The sequence below is a fragment of the Dipodomys ordii genome, unplaced genomic scaffold (genome assembly GCF_000151885.1).
Source record: "Dipodomys ordii isolate 6190 unplaced genomic scaffold, Dord_2.0 Scaffold42, whole genome shotgun sequence".
Taxonomy (NCBI): Eukaryota; Metazoa; Chordata; class Mammalia; order Rodentia; family Heteromyidae; genus Dipodomys; species Dipodomys ordii.
The window spans coordinates 1198324-1217231 of NW_012267258.1; the positions used below are offsets into that span (position 1 = coordinate 1198324).

The following is an 18908-nucleotide window of genomic DNA, read 5'->3' on the forward strand; positions in this document are numbered from 1 at the left end:
CTGTTCCTGAGCTTTTTTTTTTTTTTTTTTGCCAAAGGCTAGCCTGTTGAGCCACACATCCACTTTTGGCCTTTTGGGGGTAGGGACAGTAAACAGAGATAAGAATCTTAAGATCTCCCAGACTTTCCAGCCAGTGCTGGCTTCTAACTATGAGATCCTCAGATCTCAGCTTCCGGAATAGCTAGGATTACAGTGTAAATCACCCATGCCCAGCCTAGTCAGATACTTTTAAGCTTCAAAAATAAATAAGGCTCTGATACAGGCTTTTAGGGGCTTTTTTTTTTTTTTTTTTTGCCGGTCATGGATCTGAACTCTGGGCCTGGGCACTATCCCTTAGCTCTTCAGCTCAAGGCTAGTGCTCTACCACTTGAGCCACAGCACCACTTCTGGCTTTTTCTGCTTATATGGTGCTGAGGAATTGAACCCAGGGCCTCATGCGTTCGTGGGAAGCACTCTACCACTGAGACACCTTCCTAGCCCCCAGGGGGCTTTCTAAGTGAAAGAAAAATGAAAGTGCATTTCTTTTTTTTTTTTTTTTTTGAGGAAAACCCAACACCTAGAAATAGCACTTTATTTTTTTATTTTTTTTAGACTTTTTTTTTTATTGTAAAGATACTATACAGAGGATTACAGTTACATGAGTGAGGTAATGAGTACACTTCCTCTTGTTACCCCCTCCATTGTTTTCCCCCTACCATCCCCTCCCTCCCTCCCTTCCCCAGGTTCTTTTTTTTTTTATTGTGATTAAGTGATTACATAATGAAAGTACATTTCTTATAGAAGAAAATAAATGGCAAGTAAGTAAAAATAAGAGAGAGTTGAAGACTTGAGGAGAGAAGGAAATAAATCAACTTTGGTAAATATTGGATACACATATAAATGTGCATCTATACCACAAGACTGATATAAAGTGGGCATGGTCAAGCATACCAGCAATCCCAGTACTTGGGAGGCTAAGGAAGAGGATCTTGAGTTCAAGGCCAACATAACACCCCCCCCCAGGGCAAATAAATGATAAATAAATACTTATAACTGTGCTGAAGAGATAGAAAGCCCAGATTTTATTTTTATTTTTATTGGTTGTGGGCCCTGAACTCAGGGCCTGGGTGCTGTCCCTGAGCTCTTTTGTTCAGGGCTAACACTCTACCACTGAGCCATAGGTTTTTAGATAGTTAACTGGAGATGAAAGTCTCATGGCCTTTCCTGTCTGGGCTGGCTTTGAATTGCAGTCCTCAGATCTCAGCCTGAGTAGCTAATATTTCAGGCCTGAGTCACCAGTACCCTGTCCTTTTTTTTTTTTTTTTTTTACAGCTTCTGGCAGCGTAGCTCAGGCCAGCCTCAAAGTTAGGATCTTCCTCTCTCTACCTCCTGAATGTTGGGATTACAGGTATCAAAACCATTAAGTGCTTAAAAGATCTGAAACAAATTCCAATAACATTATTCTCAAAGAAAGATTGTCAGATGATCAGTAACTTTCTACCAGGAACAGCATAAAATCAGATATAGTATAATTTTTATTTATTTATTGTCCAGGTTTAAGTTGCAGGGCAGAGTTGAATAAAAACATACTGAGTCTTATTGCATTCTGTCATTATTTTTTGTTTTGACATACAATCTTAAAATATAGCCCAGGTTGGCTTTGAACTGTTGATCATTTTGCTTTCTCCCTCTTGGCCCTCACAAGTTTTGAGATTACAGAAATGACTACCAACTTGGCTTGAAGTTACATCAGTGTATGTATGTATATATAATGTGTACATATATATATATATATATATAATGTGTACGTATATGTGTGTATATATCATATATATATATAACGTGTGTGTATGTGTGTGTGAGTTCTGGAGCTTGAACTCGGACTGGGAGGTGTCTCTGAGCTCTTCTGCTCAAGGCTAGTGCCCTACCACTTGAGCCACAACTCAACTTCTGGCTTTTTTGTTAATTGGAGATACGTTTACTGCCCAGGCTAGCTCTGAACCACTATTCTCAGATTTCAGTTTACTGAGTAGCTAGGATTACAGGCATAAGTGCCTAGTACCTGGCTTCTACTATATATTCTTTTTTTTTTTTTTTTTTTTTTTTGTCGGTCATGGGGCTTGAACTCTGGGCTTGGGCACTGTCCCTGCGCTCTTCAGCTCAAGGCTAGTGCTCTACCGCTTGAGCCACAGCGTCACTTCTGGTTTTCTAGTGGTTTTATTGGAGATAAGAGTCTTACAGACTTTCCTGCCTGGGCTGGTTTTGAACCGTGATTCTCAGATCTCAGCCTCCTGAGTAGCTATGATTATAGGTGTGAGCCACCGGCTCCTGGCCTACTATATATTCTTAAAGAATTCATTTATGTATACATGAGACAATATATTGGAAATGATCTGTACAACTTGGGGGAGGGTTGGGGGGAAAGGGAAAGTGTGAGAAAAAGGAGGGAGGGATAACAAGTTTGACAAGAAATGTACTTATTACCTTACTTATATAACTGTAACCCATCTGTACATCACCTTGACATTAAAAAAAATAACTTCACACAGTACATTAAAACCTCCTGTTGTCACTGTAAAAAAATTCATTTATGCTTCCTTGAGTATTTATAATACTATAAAGACACTGGAGAAAAAATAAGTGTTTTCACAATAATTTAGTATGATTCATTGCTAGGCAAAGATAATGATACCTTCCTTTAGAGATAAAGGAACCTTATTTCAATTTGTTTTTGTCACATCCCTGCCACTTAAAATAGGATAGAACATAGTGAAAGCTAGCTTTCCTTAAATATCAATCTCTAGGCCCAAACTAGCACACTCCTACTTTCTCCAGTTCAATGTGGATGGAGGACTATGACAGGCTGTCCATATGAGGAAACCTTGGTCATTAGAGGCTGTCTTTGGAGGTTAGCTACCAAAGGACATTTAGAGCTTAGTCATGAAGTGTCAACCCATTTTATGGTGTATAAAACTTAAGGCTACATTTGGGTTACCTAAGTTTTACTTATTTTCATTTTTCCTCCATTTTTCCTTTTCAGGTATAGCTATCTGTAACTTAAAAAAATCATATGTACATATATATGTATATATATATATTTTAACTTTGAATAAGATATTAAGAAAGACTATGCGGTATTGAAATCTAGATAATATTAATGGCCGTAGCATTCCCTGGTAAAACCATATGAAAACAGGAAAATGGAATCAGTTAGGTCATGTCTTCTGGTGATAGCCAATGGTATTTTTGTTTGTTTGTTTTTGCCAGTCTTCAGGCTTGAACTCAATCCTAGGCACTGTCCTTGAGTTTCTTTTGCTCAAGGCTAATACTCTACTATTTGAGCCATAGTGCCACTTCCAGCTTTTTCTGTTTATATGGTACTGAGGAATAAAACCCAGAGCTTCATGCATGCTAGGTAAGCACTCTACCACTAAGCCACATTCCCAGCTCTCAATGGTATTTTTATATTCATAAATTATTCCTTTTGGGAGGGGGTTGTTAGCACTGGGTATTGAACCAGGGCCTTGCATATACTTACCAAACACTCTGCCACCAAGCTACAGTTTTCAATTCTGATAAACATTCTGCAGACTCATTTGGACTTTTGGACTCCAGATCATTCTGGTTTACAGTGTGGATATAATTCCCTCCACCCCTTGTTAAAATTGCATAAAAATTCCTGTAATCCTAGCTACTTGGGAGATTAAATCCTCGCTACTTGAGGTTTAATTAATTTACCTTTCCTAGAATTTGTTTTCTTTCTATTCTTGAGATAATTTTTCTTGAAAGAAAAGGAAAAAAACAGGAAAAGAATTTAGATGTTTTTCTGTCTTAGCTTCATATTAATTAGTATGTACATCAAAGAATGTCCTGTGCCTTTCTTACCATTTTCACAAGTCTCAGCAGATTTGGGACTTTAGTTTCCTCCTGATATATGTATTGGTACCATTTCTTTTTAAATTTTTGTTTTTATTGAGATTAAGTGAGGGGCTGGGAAGGTGGTTCAGTGGTAGAGCGCTTGCCTTGCATGCCTGAGGCCCTGGGTTCGATTTCTCAGCACCATATAAGCAAAAAGAAAAAAGCCGGAAGTGGCTCTGTGGCTCAAGTGGTAGAGCGCTAGCCTTGAGCTGAAGAGCTGAGGGACAGCGCCCAGGCCCAGAGTTCAGGCCCCACTACCGGACCCCCCCCCCCAAAAAAGGAAAGAGATTAAGTGATTACATAAATTTCACAGTATTGTGAGATAGTGATACTTAAAGTCACAAACACATTTTATCCTTCACAAGGCAAATTGTCATTATTGTGGTCTATAAAGTTTGTGAATTCTATGAGCTTTGACAATATAACTATTTCTTCCACACTGGGTGATATGTACATTTCTTTCCTTTTGTTTAGTGTAAGCTGTTCCCTCTTTCCCTCTCATTCCCCCCATCGCTGCTCTTGAGTTTCATCAATGTCCAGTGCAACTGATGCGCCTCTCTGTTGTATGTTTTCTTGTTTCCTTCTGGTTCTGTGTCTTCCTCCTAGCTTCCCTCAGATGTGTGCATACACACACACACACACCCATATATGTGGTCAAGAATGTGGAGTCATTTAGTAATGATACGACAAAATGAGTAGAGGTCCTTTGTTTCTCGAGTCCTGTCTGCTTTGTCATATCTCCTTGCATTTTGGATTTAACATCCACATATCAGGGAGACCATGTGCCGTTGATCTCTTTGCTCTTGGCTTACCTTGCTCAAAATGATTTTTTCTACTTTCATCCACTTCCCTGCGAATGCCATTATTTTGTCCTTTCTAATGACTGCACTATATTCCATTGTATATAGGTACCACAGTTTTTGGATCCATTCATCTGTAGTAGGGCATCTGGGTTGTTTTGGCTATTGTAAACAGTGCAGCAGTGAACATGGAGGTGCATGTGTCCTTGTACCTAGGTTCCTGCTGCTCAGGGTAGATGCCTAGGAGTGGTATGGCTGGGTCATAGGGGAGGTCTATATTTAGCTTTCTGAGGTACCTCCAGATTGCTTTCCAAAGTGGTTGTATTAGTGTATATTCCCACCAGCACTGCAGTAGGGTTCCTCTTTCTCCGCATCCCCTCCAGCAGGTACCATTTCTTTTATATCTATTTGTCTGTCTGTCTATATCTATATATGTATATAATCTTACTTATTTTTTGCCAGCTGTGGGCTTGAACTCAGGGCCTGGGTGCTGTCCCTGAGCTCTTTTGCTCACGGCTAGCACTCTACCACTTAGAGCCACAGCTCCACTTCTGGTGGTTAATTGGAACTAAGAGTCTCATGGCACTTTCCTGTCCTGGCTAGCTTTGAACTGTAGTCCTCAGATCTTAGCCTCCTGAGTAGCTATGATCATAGGGGTCAGCCATCAGAGCTTGGCTAAAATATGTATTTTTTAGAATAGTGTTTTCCTCCTTTTGCAAGCCTGTAATCCTAATTACTTAGGAAGCAGAAGAGATCTGGTTCAAGGGCTGGGAATGTGTCTTAGTGGTAGAATGCTTGCCTAACATGCATGAAGGCCTGGGTTTGATTCCTTAGTGCCACATAAACAGAAAAAGCTGGAAGTGGCACTGTGGTTCAAGTGGTAGAGGGCTAGCCTTGAGCAAAAAAAAGCTCAGGGACAGTGCCTAGGTCTGAGTTCAAGAACTCGGGGGTCGGGGGGGTGTTAAAAAAATTGGGTTCTGGTTCAAGATGAGCTAGGCCAAAAAAAATAAACTTCCAGTGACTCTCTGAGCAATGACTAGGCACAGTGGCATCTGTCATCTCATGCTAGCTGGGAAGTAGAATGGCTGGGAAGCACAAATAGGAGGATCACAATCAGACTAGGTTGGGTATAAGCAAGATCCTATCTTGAAAATAGCCAATGTAAAAAAGATGGAGATGTGCCTCAAGTAGCATAGCACCTGCTTAGCAAGCAAAAGAAAAACTTCTTTTCTTCATACATACATATATTATACACACACACATATATAAATAAATGTATAATATGGATCCATCTAATTCTAAGTTGATTGGTATACTTTCTGTCTATTCTCTACCTCCCTCCTATTTTCTTTCTCCATCAGATAAAGCAAAGATAACAGAATTTCTTTTGAGAAAGAGAGCTAAATGAGGGTTGTAAATACAAAAGTTGAAGTTCATGACATTATCCCAACTTAGTTTCTAACTTCCTTAGTTGCTATCTATTCTTGTCATGCTGCTAGGAAAGCTCATTAAACCTCTTCCTCTTCTAGTAGCTGATAGGCCTGAGGGGAGAAGACCATAGTTATGAGTTAGTAGACACTGGTAAGGGCTACTGCCTTATAGTAAGAGGGTATTTATACTTCAGGGAACCATGTAATAGCAGATTTTATGCCCTAGTTACATACAAGATAGTTCATTCCTGAAACTGCCTGTTTGTTTTTTTCTTCCACTGAAATGCTTTCTTCTATGGCTCCACTCTCAAATATGGGTTTGCACTTGGGAATACATATTTTTGACATATATTCAACTTATCCTCTTAGCAGGTAAGTTTTCTATATATTTACGTTTGGTAGAGCTATGGTAAGATATCAAGAATTCCAAAATAATACATGTATATGGCCCTTAGCAGTCTAGACAATGAAAATAAACAGAAGTGTAAACCAAATCAAGAATATTTACTAAGTATATGCAAGAGAAGTTATCTTTTTGAATAACTTGTATTTCATTTTAATTAATTAGATACACGAAGCAATTGGAGAATATAGTAAAATACCAAGTTATACTTCTGCATCAGCTACTTAGAGTCTATCAGAGCAGATTCTTCTAATCTGTACTGAATTTACCAAAACTGGTTCAGAATGAGAGAGAAAGAGAGAGAGGAGTGTGTGTGTGTGTGTGTGTGTGTGAGAGAGAGAGAGAGAGAGAGTATGGTTTGGTGCTAATCTTGGGGCTTGAACTCAGGGCCTGGGCATTGTCCTGAGCTCTTTCATTCTAGGCTAGCTTCTGGCTCTTTGGTGTTTAATTGGAGAGAAGAATCTCATAGACTTTTCCTGCCCTGGATGGCTTTGAACCTTGATTCTCAGATCTCAGTCTTCTGAGTAGCTAGGATCACAGGTGTAAGCCACCAGCGCCAGGCTTGAATCTGCTTTGAGAGTAGGCAGCAGCCTAGAACTGTGTCTACCAGTGATCTTTCTTTGTTTTTTTTTGGGTCCAGTCGTGGGGCCTGAACTCTGGGCCTGGGCACTGTCCCTCAGCTCTTCAGCTCAAGGCTAGCACTCTACCACTTGAGCCACAGTGCCACTTCCGGCTTTTTTCTTTTTGCTTATGTGGTGCTGAGGAATCGAACCCAGGGCCTCAGGCATGCAAGGCAAGCGCTTTACCACTGAGCCACCTCCCCAGCCCCTGCACTAATTTTTTTAGTCTCTAGAAACTGTTTCGTAAAAATAGATTTGCAAGTCAGACTTGCCTAGTATGTATGAGGCTCTTAAGTTTCATCCCCATTAAAAATAAGAACTCTGACAACAACAAAGATTGATAATTGTTGAGTTTGGTGGTATACACTTAATCCCAGCACTTTGGAGGCTGAAGCAAGATTGTGACTTCAAAGCCAGCCTAGGTTACATAGCAAAACCTTGTCTCAATAAAACAAAATAAACCCAAATCTGATTTGCATCTAGGCTAACTGGTTTCAACCAATAACATCTATCTTTACTGTTTGACCATCTGAAGAAAGTGAAGTTTTTCTTCCTGCTTCGTCTGTGTGTGTATTTGTGCTACTGAATTTGTGCAGTATTATACCCATGTGTTAGGCTACTATCAAGAGTATTTGCTGCTTGTTTCCCAATGAGAATTTATAGTCTTTAAGATTCTTGGACTTGGGGCTGGGATGGTGGCTCAGTGGTAGAGCACTTGCCTTGCATGCCTAAGGCCCTGGGTTCAATTCCTCAGCACCACATAAGCAAAAAGAAAAAAGCTGGAAGTAGCGCTGTGGCTCAAGTGGTAGAGTGCTAGCCTTGAGCTGAAGAGCTGAGGGACAGCGCCCAGGCCCAGAGTTTAGACCCCACGACCGGACCCCCTCCCCTCCAAAAAAAAAAAAGATATTTGGACTTGGAGTGTAGCTCAGTGGTACAGCATTTGCTTACCATGGGGAAGCCCTTGATTTAACCTCTAGTACTATGAATCACATATAGTGATTCAAGCATCTTCTGGGCCTAGTGGTGATGCCTATGATTCCAGTATTGGGGAGGCTGAGACAGAAGAATCATGAGTTCCCGGTCAACCTGGATAATATATGTAGTATGATCCTGTCTCACAAACAATAACTATAGCAGTATCCAAACAAACAAAAGGTTCATCTATTTCTATTCCTAGCACTGCCAAACAATAAAAAAAGGAAGGGTTGTCTTTAGTTTCTTATCAGAAGGGTTTTTGCCTACATATAATTGCCAAGTATACTGTGTATATTTGCTACTGAGGAATACAGGTGCTTATAAGGAACTTGTTTTTCGTCTGTTTATAGCAAAACATTACTTTTTATCTCTTTCATGTTACAAGTATAATATTTATTTATTTGTTTGCTTGTTTGTTTGTTTTATTTTTTGGGTCTGGTCGTGGGGCCTGGGTGCTGTCCCTCAGCTCTTCAGCTCAAGGCTAGCGCTCTACCACTTGAGCCACAGCGCCACTTCCGTTTTGTTTTGTTTTTTCCTTTTTGGTTATGTGGTGCTGGGGAATTGAACCCAGGGCCTCATGCATGCAAGGCAAGCGCTCTACCACTGAGCCACCTTCCCAGCCCTTCAAGTATAATATTTAAAAATGGAAAGATTTAACTGTATTCCTTTTTTGTTTATTTCTTTTTGAGTCAGGGTCTTGAAATATTTTTAGCCACTAGAAGCTTAAATTTGCTATCCTTGTCTTACCCTAAGTACTGTGATTACAGGCGTGTTGCACCCTGTCCAGCAAATGTGAATCTTTTTGTTTTTGTCATGATTCTGAGGCTTGAACTAAGGACTTCACACATGCTAGGTGAACAGACTCCACTAAGCCAAATTGCTATGTTTTCCTTTAAAAACAAAAACCTAGACCTTAACTATTTATCATAAACATTTCAAACAAATTCAAAGTAAACAAAATAACCTAACCCTTTTGTACCTGTCACTCTACTTTAAAAGTCATTTAAATCTCCATCAAGTTTCCATCTTCTCAGTTTTTTTACATAATCTTTATGTGTTCATATTGAAAGCACAAATTTGTATACTTAAAACCATCTAGCACATACCTGTCATAGCATAGAACAAGTCAGAACCTGCCTGGTCAAGAAACCATTGTTCTCTTTAGGTTTGCTTGTTTGAGAATGTCATGTAAATTGAATTATACCTTATGCATTCTTAGTGTCTTTTGTGTTGTTGTTCAGTATTAAATCTTTAAGATTCATCCATGCTGTTGCATTCCTTTGTTTTGCTGGGTTGTGTTCATCCCAGGATTATGAGCACATTTTGTGCATCTATTCTCTTAATTGTAAACATAATGGGTTCTTTCTACTTTCTATTCTAAAGCTGTTAACATTCATGTTCAAGTCTTTGAGTGGACTCATGTTTTTATGAATAAATACACATGAGTGAATTGCATGGCTGACTTCATTTAAAAAAAAAACAAAAACAACAAAAACTAGCCACTCTCTTTTCTAAAGTTACTGTCATTTTCATTGGCAAGTGTTCAAGTCTAGTTGTTACAATTCCTTACCATTTGGGCTGTCAGTCTTTTTAATTTTAGTTGTCTTCAAAGGAAATTAAAATGCATTTTATTTTAGGAGTGCTGTGTGTGTGTGTGCGTGCGCGCGCGTATGTGCGCGCATGCTAGCGTTGGCAGTGGGGCTTGAACTCAGGAACAGAGCATTCTCCCTTACCTTTTCACTCAAGGCTGGTGCTCTACTACTTGAGCCACACCTGTGCTTCCAACTCTTTGGTGGCTAATTGGAGATAGAGAGTCTCATGGTCTTCTCTACCTGGACTTGGCTTCAAACGATCCTCAGATTTCAGTCTTCTGAGTAGCTACGATTACAGTTGTGAGCCACTGGCACCTGACTTAGTTTATGACTTGCCTTGAGATAACTAGAGATAACCTGTAATTTGGTGCATTTCTTAAATTTTGTGCATTTTTAAAAATTGGAAGTAAAGTACATACAGATCAAGATCCAGGAGAAGTTCCTGGTCATCCTTGCCACTTGATAAAATTTTTTGTTACTCCTTCACCATAAACATTTTATGGTCCCATAGATACTTTCTCATGAATTTTTTTTTTTTTTTTTTTTTTTTTTTTTTTTTTTGCTGGGACTGGGGCTTTAACTCAGGTCCTGAGTGCTATCCCTGAGTTTTGTTTTTTTTTTGCTCAAGGCCAGCACTCTACCACTTTGAGTTACAGTGTCACTTCCAGTTTTCTGGAGATAAGACTGTAATTGACTTTCCTGCCCGGACTGGTTTCAAACTGATCCTCAGATCTCAGCCTCCTGAGTAGCTAGGATTATAGGTGTGAGCACCAGTACCCAGCTATGTATTTGTTCTTGATTGCAAAAGATGGTTCTCACTTTGCACATGAAGGAATAAAGATTTTATGGGAGCTTGCCAAAGATTCATCCAAGTTTCCAGGGACTGAAACATAGGACTTTGGCCTAGTTCTGTATTCTTCTTCCTCTAGTACATCAGAATGGCTAGCAGAGCCATTCTAGAATTCTTTGGTTATGTGTCTTTTATATGCAAGTTAATACAGAATGATAGACATTAGAAGATTTTTCTTGGAAGAAGGAACTAAAGGCTCATCTAATTGTTAGTGATATTTCACAGAATGTCACTTTGAAATATATGCTCATTTGTTACTAATTTGTTCTTAATTTTTCTTTGGGGGGGGTAGTACTAGAGTTTGAACTGAGGCTTTATACTTAAAAGGCCGGGTCTCTACCACTTAAATCATGTCTCCAGTACCTTTGCTCTGGTTAGTTGTTTTTGTTTTTTTTTGTTGGACGTGGGGATTGAACTCTGGGCTTAGGCGCTATCCCTGAGCTCTTCAGCTCAAGGGGAGCGCTCTACCACTTGAGCCACAGCACCACTTCTGGTTTTCTAGTGGTTAATTGGAGATAAGAGTCTCATGGACTTTTCTGCCTGGGCTGGCTTTGAACCATGATCCTCAGATTTCAGCCTCCTCAATAGCTAGGATTACAGGCATGAGCCACCGGCGCCCGGCTTTGCTCTGGTTAATTTTGAGATAGGTTCTCACTTTTTGTTCAGGCTGATCTGAACCATGGTCCTTTTTAGTGTTTCTGAGGTAGCTGAGAAAACAGGTTCAGGCACCATGCCAGCTTTTTCTCTTGAGATGGGATCTTTGAACTCTTTTTTTTGTTGGGTGGTAGGGACTGAGCTGGGTTGGAACTATGATCCATCCACTCTTTCCAGTGTAACTGGATGACAGGTGTGGTCCACTATGTTCATCTATTGATTGAGATGAAGTCTCATAGGTTTCTTGCCCAGAGTGGCCTCAAACCTCTGTCCTTTCGATCTCTTTCCCAAATAGCTAGGGTTAGCCGGGCACCAGTGGCTCACATCCTAGCTACTCAGGAGGCTGAGATCTGAGGATCACGGTTCAAAGCCAGCCCGGGCAGGAAAGTCTGTGAGACTCTTATCTCTAATAAACCACTAGAAAACCGGAAGTGGCACTGAAGAGCGCCGGGAGAACTCCCAAGCTCAGAGTTCAAGCCCCACAACCGACCAAAAAAACAAAAACAAAAAAACCAAATAGCTAGGGTTACAAGTATAAGCCACTGGCACTCAGCTACCCTTTTCTTGTGGCTTATTCTATTTATTGAGACAAGGTTTTGCTGTTTTTCATGCAATAATTCTGCCTCAGCTCCTTGTAGATGGAATTACAGACTTGTGCCACTCTGCCTGGCTTTCTTATGGCTGCTAAGGAATTATAAAAATTGACCTAGTCTATATAGTAGATCAACTCATGTTCTTATAGAGTCACCATAGTTCTCTTAGAACAAACACACTGAATATATTGTATAGCTTTAATAAAATAGTCAGTGCTAGCTAATGAATAAATGCTGGAGATTCAAGAAAAGGACACTGGCATCCACTCAGCCCTAGTGAAGGCCACTTGGTGAATGACATCATATAGTGAAGGTGATGATAATGCTTTTTTTGTTGTTATTTATGTATCCAGTATACTTCTGTTGGACATATCATTTTGTTTTATTTGTCTCTTTACTTTTTGTGCTGGTACTTAGGGCTTGTACTTAGGGCCTGGACACTGTCCCTGAGCTTTTGTGCTCAAGGCTAGTGCTCTACTGCTTGAGACATGGCTCCATTTTTGCTTTTTGCTGGTTAATTGGTGATAAGAGACTTTCTTGCCTGAACTGGCTTCAAACTGTGGTCCTCAGCTCTCAACCTCCTGAATAGGAGTACAGGCATGAGACGCCAGTGCCTGGCTTTCTTTTATTGTTTTCTAAGAGACAGGGTCTTGCTATGTTGTCCAGGCTGGCCCTGAACTCCCAGGCTAAAGCAGTCCTCCTAAATGCTGGCATTGCAGGCATATACTATCATGTCTATTGAGAAATGCAGTTAAAAGGGAAATGCAGGGGAGGTGTCAGTCTCCTTTATAACAGGCCATTCTATCAAGAGCTAATCTGATCTCTTGAAACCTCTATTAACCCGTACTTTTTATTATTTCTTTTTGAGAGCAATGTCCCATGACCTCCACTCAGCCTCATCTCCTAAAGGTTCTATGCCTCAACACTGCCATAATGAGGACCAAGCTTCAGGCCAGCATATAATGTTTGTATCTTTGTGGGAACATAAACCATAGTCAGATGATAGCCCTGAGTGTCCTGGATTTACATTTTGGAACACTGCATATAATTTTCAGAGTCCTTTCAGAAACCCTATGTATGACTCCTAGAATACTATATGGATAAATAGGTAGTTAGCAGATAATATTTGTCCTTACCTACATTTTTGTGGTCAGAGGGCTGTCATAGCAGAATTAAATGGGTTGGATGATGCTCTGCCAAAGTGCATGATGTTTATTGCTTTCCAATGCAAGATTAGTTAATTGTATTTTTAATTAAGAAAAAAAATTTTTTTTTTGGTCGTGGGTCCTGAGCTCTGGGCCTGGGTGCTGTCCCTCAGCTCTACCACTTGAGCCACAGCATCACTTCTAGCTTTTTCTGCTTATGCGGTGCTGAGGAATGGAACCCAGGGCCTCATGCATGCAAGACAAGCATTCTACCACTGAGCCACCTTCCCAGCCCGATTAGTTAAATTTTTAACAATAAGTCTGCTTTGCCCATTGTCAGATATTAATGAAAGCTATTTGTTTTCTTTCAGTGATGTCCTTGCATTGCCCATTTTTAAGCAAGAAGAGTCAAGTTTGCCTCCTGATAATGAGAATGAAATTCTACCTTTTCAGTATGTGCTTTGTGCTGCCACGTCTCCAGCTGTGAAACTCCATGATGAGACTCTGACATATCTCAATCAAGGTGAAATGTTTCCTCTCTTGTTTATATTGTAGACCTGGTGAATTCAGGCTATTTTACTAGGGACATTTAGAGGAAAAAGGGTAGAGAGTATATTTTTCCATATGTCCTGTCAAACTTACTTCAGAGATTTGAGTTTTAATATCACTTTTTTTTAATGCTGGTCCTAGGCTTGAATGCAGGGCCTTGCCACTGTCCCTGAGCTTCCTTTGCTCAAGAATAGCACTCTACCACTTGAACCACAACTCAATTTCCAGTTTTTTGTAGTGTATTGGAGATAAGAGTCTCATAAACTTTCCTGCTTAGGCTAGCTTCAAATTGTAATCCTTAGATATCAGTCTCTTGAACAGCTAGGATTACAGGCATGAGCCACCAGTGCCTGAATCATTAATAATACATTTATATATATATATATATATATATATTATATCTCCTTGAACATTCTTAATTCACATTTCCTTCTTTTTAATTTATGTTTACCATTTAGTTATTGGCTGAGAAGTGTTAAACCCTAGCTCTACTGTTTGCCAGTTATGTGGCGTTGGATAAGTCATTTTAACTTTTTTTTGTCAGTTGTGGGGCTTGAACTCAGGGCCTGGGTGCTTTCTCTGAGCTCTTTTTGCTCAAGGCTTGCACTCTACCACTTGAGCTACAGTGCCACTTCTGGTTTTCTGGTGGTTAAATGTAGATAGGAATCTCATGGACTTTCCTGCCTGGGCTTCGAACCATGATCATTAGCTCTCAGCCTTTTGAGTAGCTAGGATTACAGGCATGAGCCACCAGCACCCAGCTTCATTTTAAATCTTTGTTTCAATTTCTTACTTGTAAAAATAGGATTAAGGGGCTGGGAATGTAGCTTAGTGGTAGAGTGCTTGCCTAGCATGTATGACGCTTTGGGTTCAATTCCTCAGTACCACATAAACAGAAAAAGCTGGAAGTGGCACTGTGGCTCAAGTGGTAGAGTGCTAGCCTTGAGCAAAAGAACCTCAGGGACAGTGTCCAGGCCCTGAGTTCAAGTCCCAGGACTGACCAAAAAACAAAAAAGAGGATTGGTAACAACTTAGGAATTAGGAAGTTGTATCTAGTGTATAAAATAATCTGTGTGTGTGTGTGTGTTTAACGTAGTACCTAATGTCTTATAAAGGTGTATAGTTATTGTTACCAATACTAATGATGTTATCTTGTATATTCAGCCAACTGAATTTCATCCTTTCTGAATCTAGGTAAGTTAATTTGTGAGACATAATATATGACTCCTTTTTCTTCTAGGACAGTCTTATGAAATCCGAATGCTAGACAATAGGAAACTTGGGGAACTTCCAGAAATTAATGGCAAATTGGTGAAGGTAAAAGAAAATAAGTAAATCATTCTGTACAATATCCTTTTGCTGACCCTTTTGGGTCAGTATATAACCTTTGATTTAATATTCTTTTGCTTTTATAAAGAGCTTGATGGTATTTTTTATCTGCCACAGTTGGTCGAGAGTGAACTGATCTGTTGGTTTTTTGGGGTCCCTTTCTTCATATAGATTTTTCAGAGCTGCAGAAACAAAAGGTTTACAAGTCTATGTTCAGGGTAGTCTCCTGGCTTGATGATGTGCTTTTGGATGAAGTAACTTCAAGATGATGATGATGATGGTGATGATTTGTGTGTGTGCACACACTTGCATGCATGCACGCTCCTGCCAGTCCTCGGGCTTGAACTAAGAGCCCAAGTGCTATCCCTGAGATTTTTGGCTAAAGGCTAGTGCTCTACCATTTGAGCCATAGCTCTACTTCTGGCTTTTTTTTTTCTTTTTCATTTTTGGCAGTCCTGGGCTTGAAGTTAGGGCCTGGGCACTGTCCCTGAGCCTCTTTGTGCTTAAGGCTAGCCCTCTACGACTTGAGCCACAGTGCCACTTCCACCTTTTTTTGGGTAATTTATTGGAGATAAGAGTCTAATGGACTTTTCTGCCTGGGCTGGCTTCGAACTGTGATCCTCAGATCTCAGCCTCCTGAGTAGCTAGGATTATAGGTGTGAACCGCCGGCATGTTTTTTTTCTTTTTGTGCCAGTCCTAGGGCATGAACTCAGGGCCTATGTGCTGACCCTGAGCTTCTTTTTGCTCAAGGCTAGTGCTCTACCACTGAGCTCTATTTTTGGCTTTTTCTGAGTAGTTTATTAGAGCTAACTGTCTCATGGACTTTCCTGCTTGGGCTGGCTTCAAATCATGATCCTAAGCCTCCTAATTAACTAGGATTACAGGTGTGAGCCACCAGCACCCACAGCTAACTTATTTTTTTTAATTTTGAGATTTTTTTTTTGGTCAGTCATGGGGCTTGAACTCTGGGCCTGGGTGCTGTCCCTCAGCTCTTCAGCTCAAGGCTAGTGCTCTACCACTTGAGCCACAGAGCCACTTCTGGTTTACTGGTGGTTTATTGGTGGTTTATTGATAAGAGTCTCACAGACTTTTCCTGCCCAGGCTGGCTTTGAACCACGATCCTCAGATCTCAGCCTCCTGAGTAGCTAGGATTACAGGCATGAGCCACCAGCGCCTGGCAAGATTTTTGTTTTGTGTATGTTATTAGGATGGAACCAACCCCAAGCCTCACATATGCTAGGCAAGCACTCTGGCACTGAGCTTCCCCCAGCTCTCCTTGAGATCTTTAGAGGAGCTTCAATAGCTCTTTGGATTCCTGGTATTTTTAGCAAGATAAATAGAAAGTACTGTTGATATGATCTATCCTTTGGCCTTGCTGCATCCCTGAAAGCAGCTCTGTTGGAGTTACCCATAAAAATCTGGTCAGAGTTCTCACTCTTGCCATTCTGCTCAAATTAGACTTATCTGATCCAGAAATGGAGGTTCAACGAGTGTCAGCATGTTTCTGTTAGTACCTGCAGGATACAGGCTTCATTCAGTTGTACCAGGTGATCTTTGAATGGCTCTCCCAGAACATCCACTCAATGAAAAAAGACTATGATAGTTTTTTGTACATAAAATAAAAATGTAACAAACAAAGGTAGAACTTTGCTGTTGATGAGTAGCAATTCACTTTGTAGATAGACAGTAAGGATTTTGAGAATTCACAGCACAGCTGGAACAGTTTTAGTAGAATTGTGAAAAGTGATGGGAGGGATTAATAGGCACCTTCACAAAGTAAGAGTAACAAAAGGAAAGTTGATGGAAATAGGTCTCACAACTTTCATTGATTGTATGATAGGTTAGCAAGCAGGGGAAGTGGTGAGTTTTGCTTATATACCTGAAGGGCTAAGCTAGACATTACAAAGCATAACAGTGAAAGTACATAGAAATGTTTTACATAGAAGTATGTTGACATTTTAAATGTGATGCCAATTATATTAATGAAGATTATAAGCCAGGTATAGTTGTGCATGCCTGTAATCCCAAGATTTAAGAGACTGAGGCAAGTGGATTGAGAGTTTGAGACCAGGTTTGAGATCTGGGTTACATAGCAAGACCTTGTCTTAAAAACCAAACCAAGCCAGTGCTGTAATACTAGCTACTTAGGAGGCTGAGATTTGAGGATCATGGTTCAAAGCCAGCCCAGGCAGAAAAGTCTCCATGAGACTTCTTTCCAGTTACCACTGAAAAACTGGAAGTGGTGCTGTGGCTCAAAGCAGTAGAATGCTATCCTTGAGCAAAAGAGCTGAGTTCAAGCTCCACAACCAACAACAACGACAAAAACAAAACAAAACAAAGTTGAACATAGGTGGTTCATGCTTATAGTCCTGGCTACTTGGGAAGCCGAGGAAAGGATTTTGACTTGAGGCCAGCCTGGGTATAAAAGTTTGCAAGACCCTTTCTTAATCAATATGTGGAACTGAGATCAAGAGCATATACTTCCAGGATGGCCTGGGTACAAAAGCCCACAGGTTTCACCTCAGTTGAATAAAGTTGGGCATAATTATGTGTACCTGTCATCTCAGCTATGACAGAGAGGCCTAAAATAGATAGCCCTTGGTCTAAGTTCAGGCCCAGACAAGACATGAGACCCTAGCTTAAAAATAACAAATAAAAATTGTTTAAAAAGAAATGTACTCTTTATCTGACTTACATAACCATAACCCCTTTATAATAATGTTTTTGTTTTTGTTTTTTTTGGTTGGTTGTGGGGCCTGAACTCGGCCTGGGTGCTGTCCCTCAGCTCTTCAGCTCAAGGCTAGCAATCTACCATTTGAACTACAGCACCACTTCCAGCTTTTTCTGCTTATGTGATGCTGAGAAATGGAACCCAGGGCCTCATGCATGCAAGGCAAACACTATTACAGAGCCACCTTCCTGGCCCCCGATTTCAAAAAGTTAAAAAAAAAATAATCTAAGAAAACAGAGCTGGAGGCATGGATCAGTGGTAGAGCATCAGCCTAGCAAGCATGAGGCTCTTAGTTCAAGCACTAATATTCCTATAAAAATAAAAAAGATTACATATGAGAAATTATGAAATTTATCCAGGCACAGAGTTTAATATGGTACAGGTTTTCGAGGAAAATGGTTCTTAGGTAATTTTGATTATGACTAAAATCCCACTACCAGGGCCTCAGCTACATTGATTTTCAAGGGGCATAGTTCACTGACTTTATTGTTCTTTTTAGAGTATATTCCGTGTAGTATTCCATGACAGAAGATTACAGTACACTGAGCATCAGCAGCTGGAAGGCTGGAGGTGGAACCGACCAGGAGATAGGATTCTTGATATAGGTGAGTTAAGAGATTGTTGCATAGGAAGTGCCTTTAACTATGGGCTGAGGATTAGTTTTCTTTACTTGACATTTACCTTCATTTATAGGCTTTAGAGGTTCAGCATGAACTTTGATGTGTTTTTTGATTCTTTTTTTTTTTGGGGGGGGCGGGGGTTGTGGAGCTTGAACTCTGGGCCTGGGCACTGTACCTGAGCTCTTCAGCTCAAGGCAAATGCTCTACTACTTGAGCCACAGCACCACTTCCAGTTTTCTGGAGGTAAGAGTCTCACGGACTTTCCTGCCCCGGCTGGCTTTGAACCAACCTTGATCCTCAGATCTCAGCCTCCTGAGTAGCTAGGATTACAGGCATGAGCCACCAGTTGCCTGACTTGAAGTGGATATTTATTAAGAAGAAACATTACTTATATAGGATATCAAACTGATATAGCAAGTATGAATACTTTAGTTCCTTGGCAGTTGCATCCATTACTTCAGAATGGTTTTGGTTTATCTTAAATTGTGGTAAAATGGTATGAATGTTTTACTTTATAACAGAATTTACTACCCTAGTCAGTATGTTTCAATAGTATTAAGTACATTTACTTTGTGCAGCTATCAGCATTATCCATCCCAAGAACTTTTTTCATCTTGTAAAACTAAAACTGGGCTGGGAAGGTGGCTCAGTGGTAAAGCGCTTGCCTTGCATGCCTGAAGCCCTGGGTTCAATTCCTCAGCACCACATAAGCAAAAAGA

General features: G+C 40.3%; 1 protein-coding gene across 1 annotated transcript in view; it reads left to right on the forward strand.

Moving 5' to 3' along the window:
- The window catches only part of Tfcp2 (transcription factor CP2), a 53700-nt gene that overhangs the window by 12347 nt on the left and 22445 nt on the right, over positions 1-18908 (forward strand). Inside the window, exons 3-5 of the mRNA XM_013018687.1 lie at positions 13331-13482; positions 14749-14825; positions 18069-18174. Of these exons, the coding sequence (XP_012874141.1) occupies positions 13331-13482; positions 14749-14825; positions 18069-18174 (335 nt within the window). The remainder of the gene's footprint in view (positions 1-13330; positions 13483-14748; positions 14826-18068; positions 18175-18908) is intronic.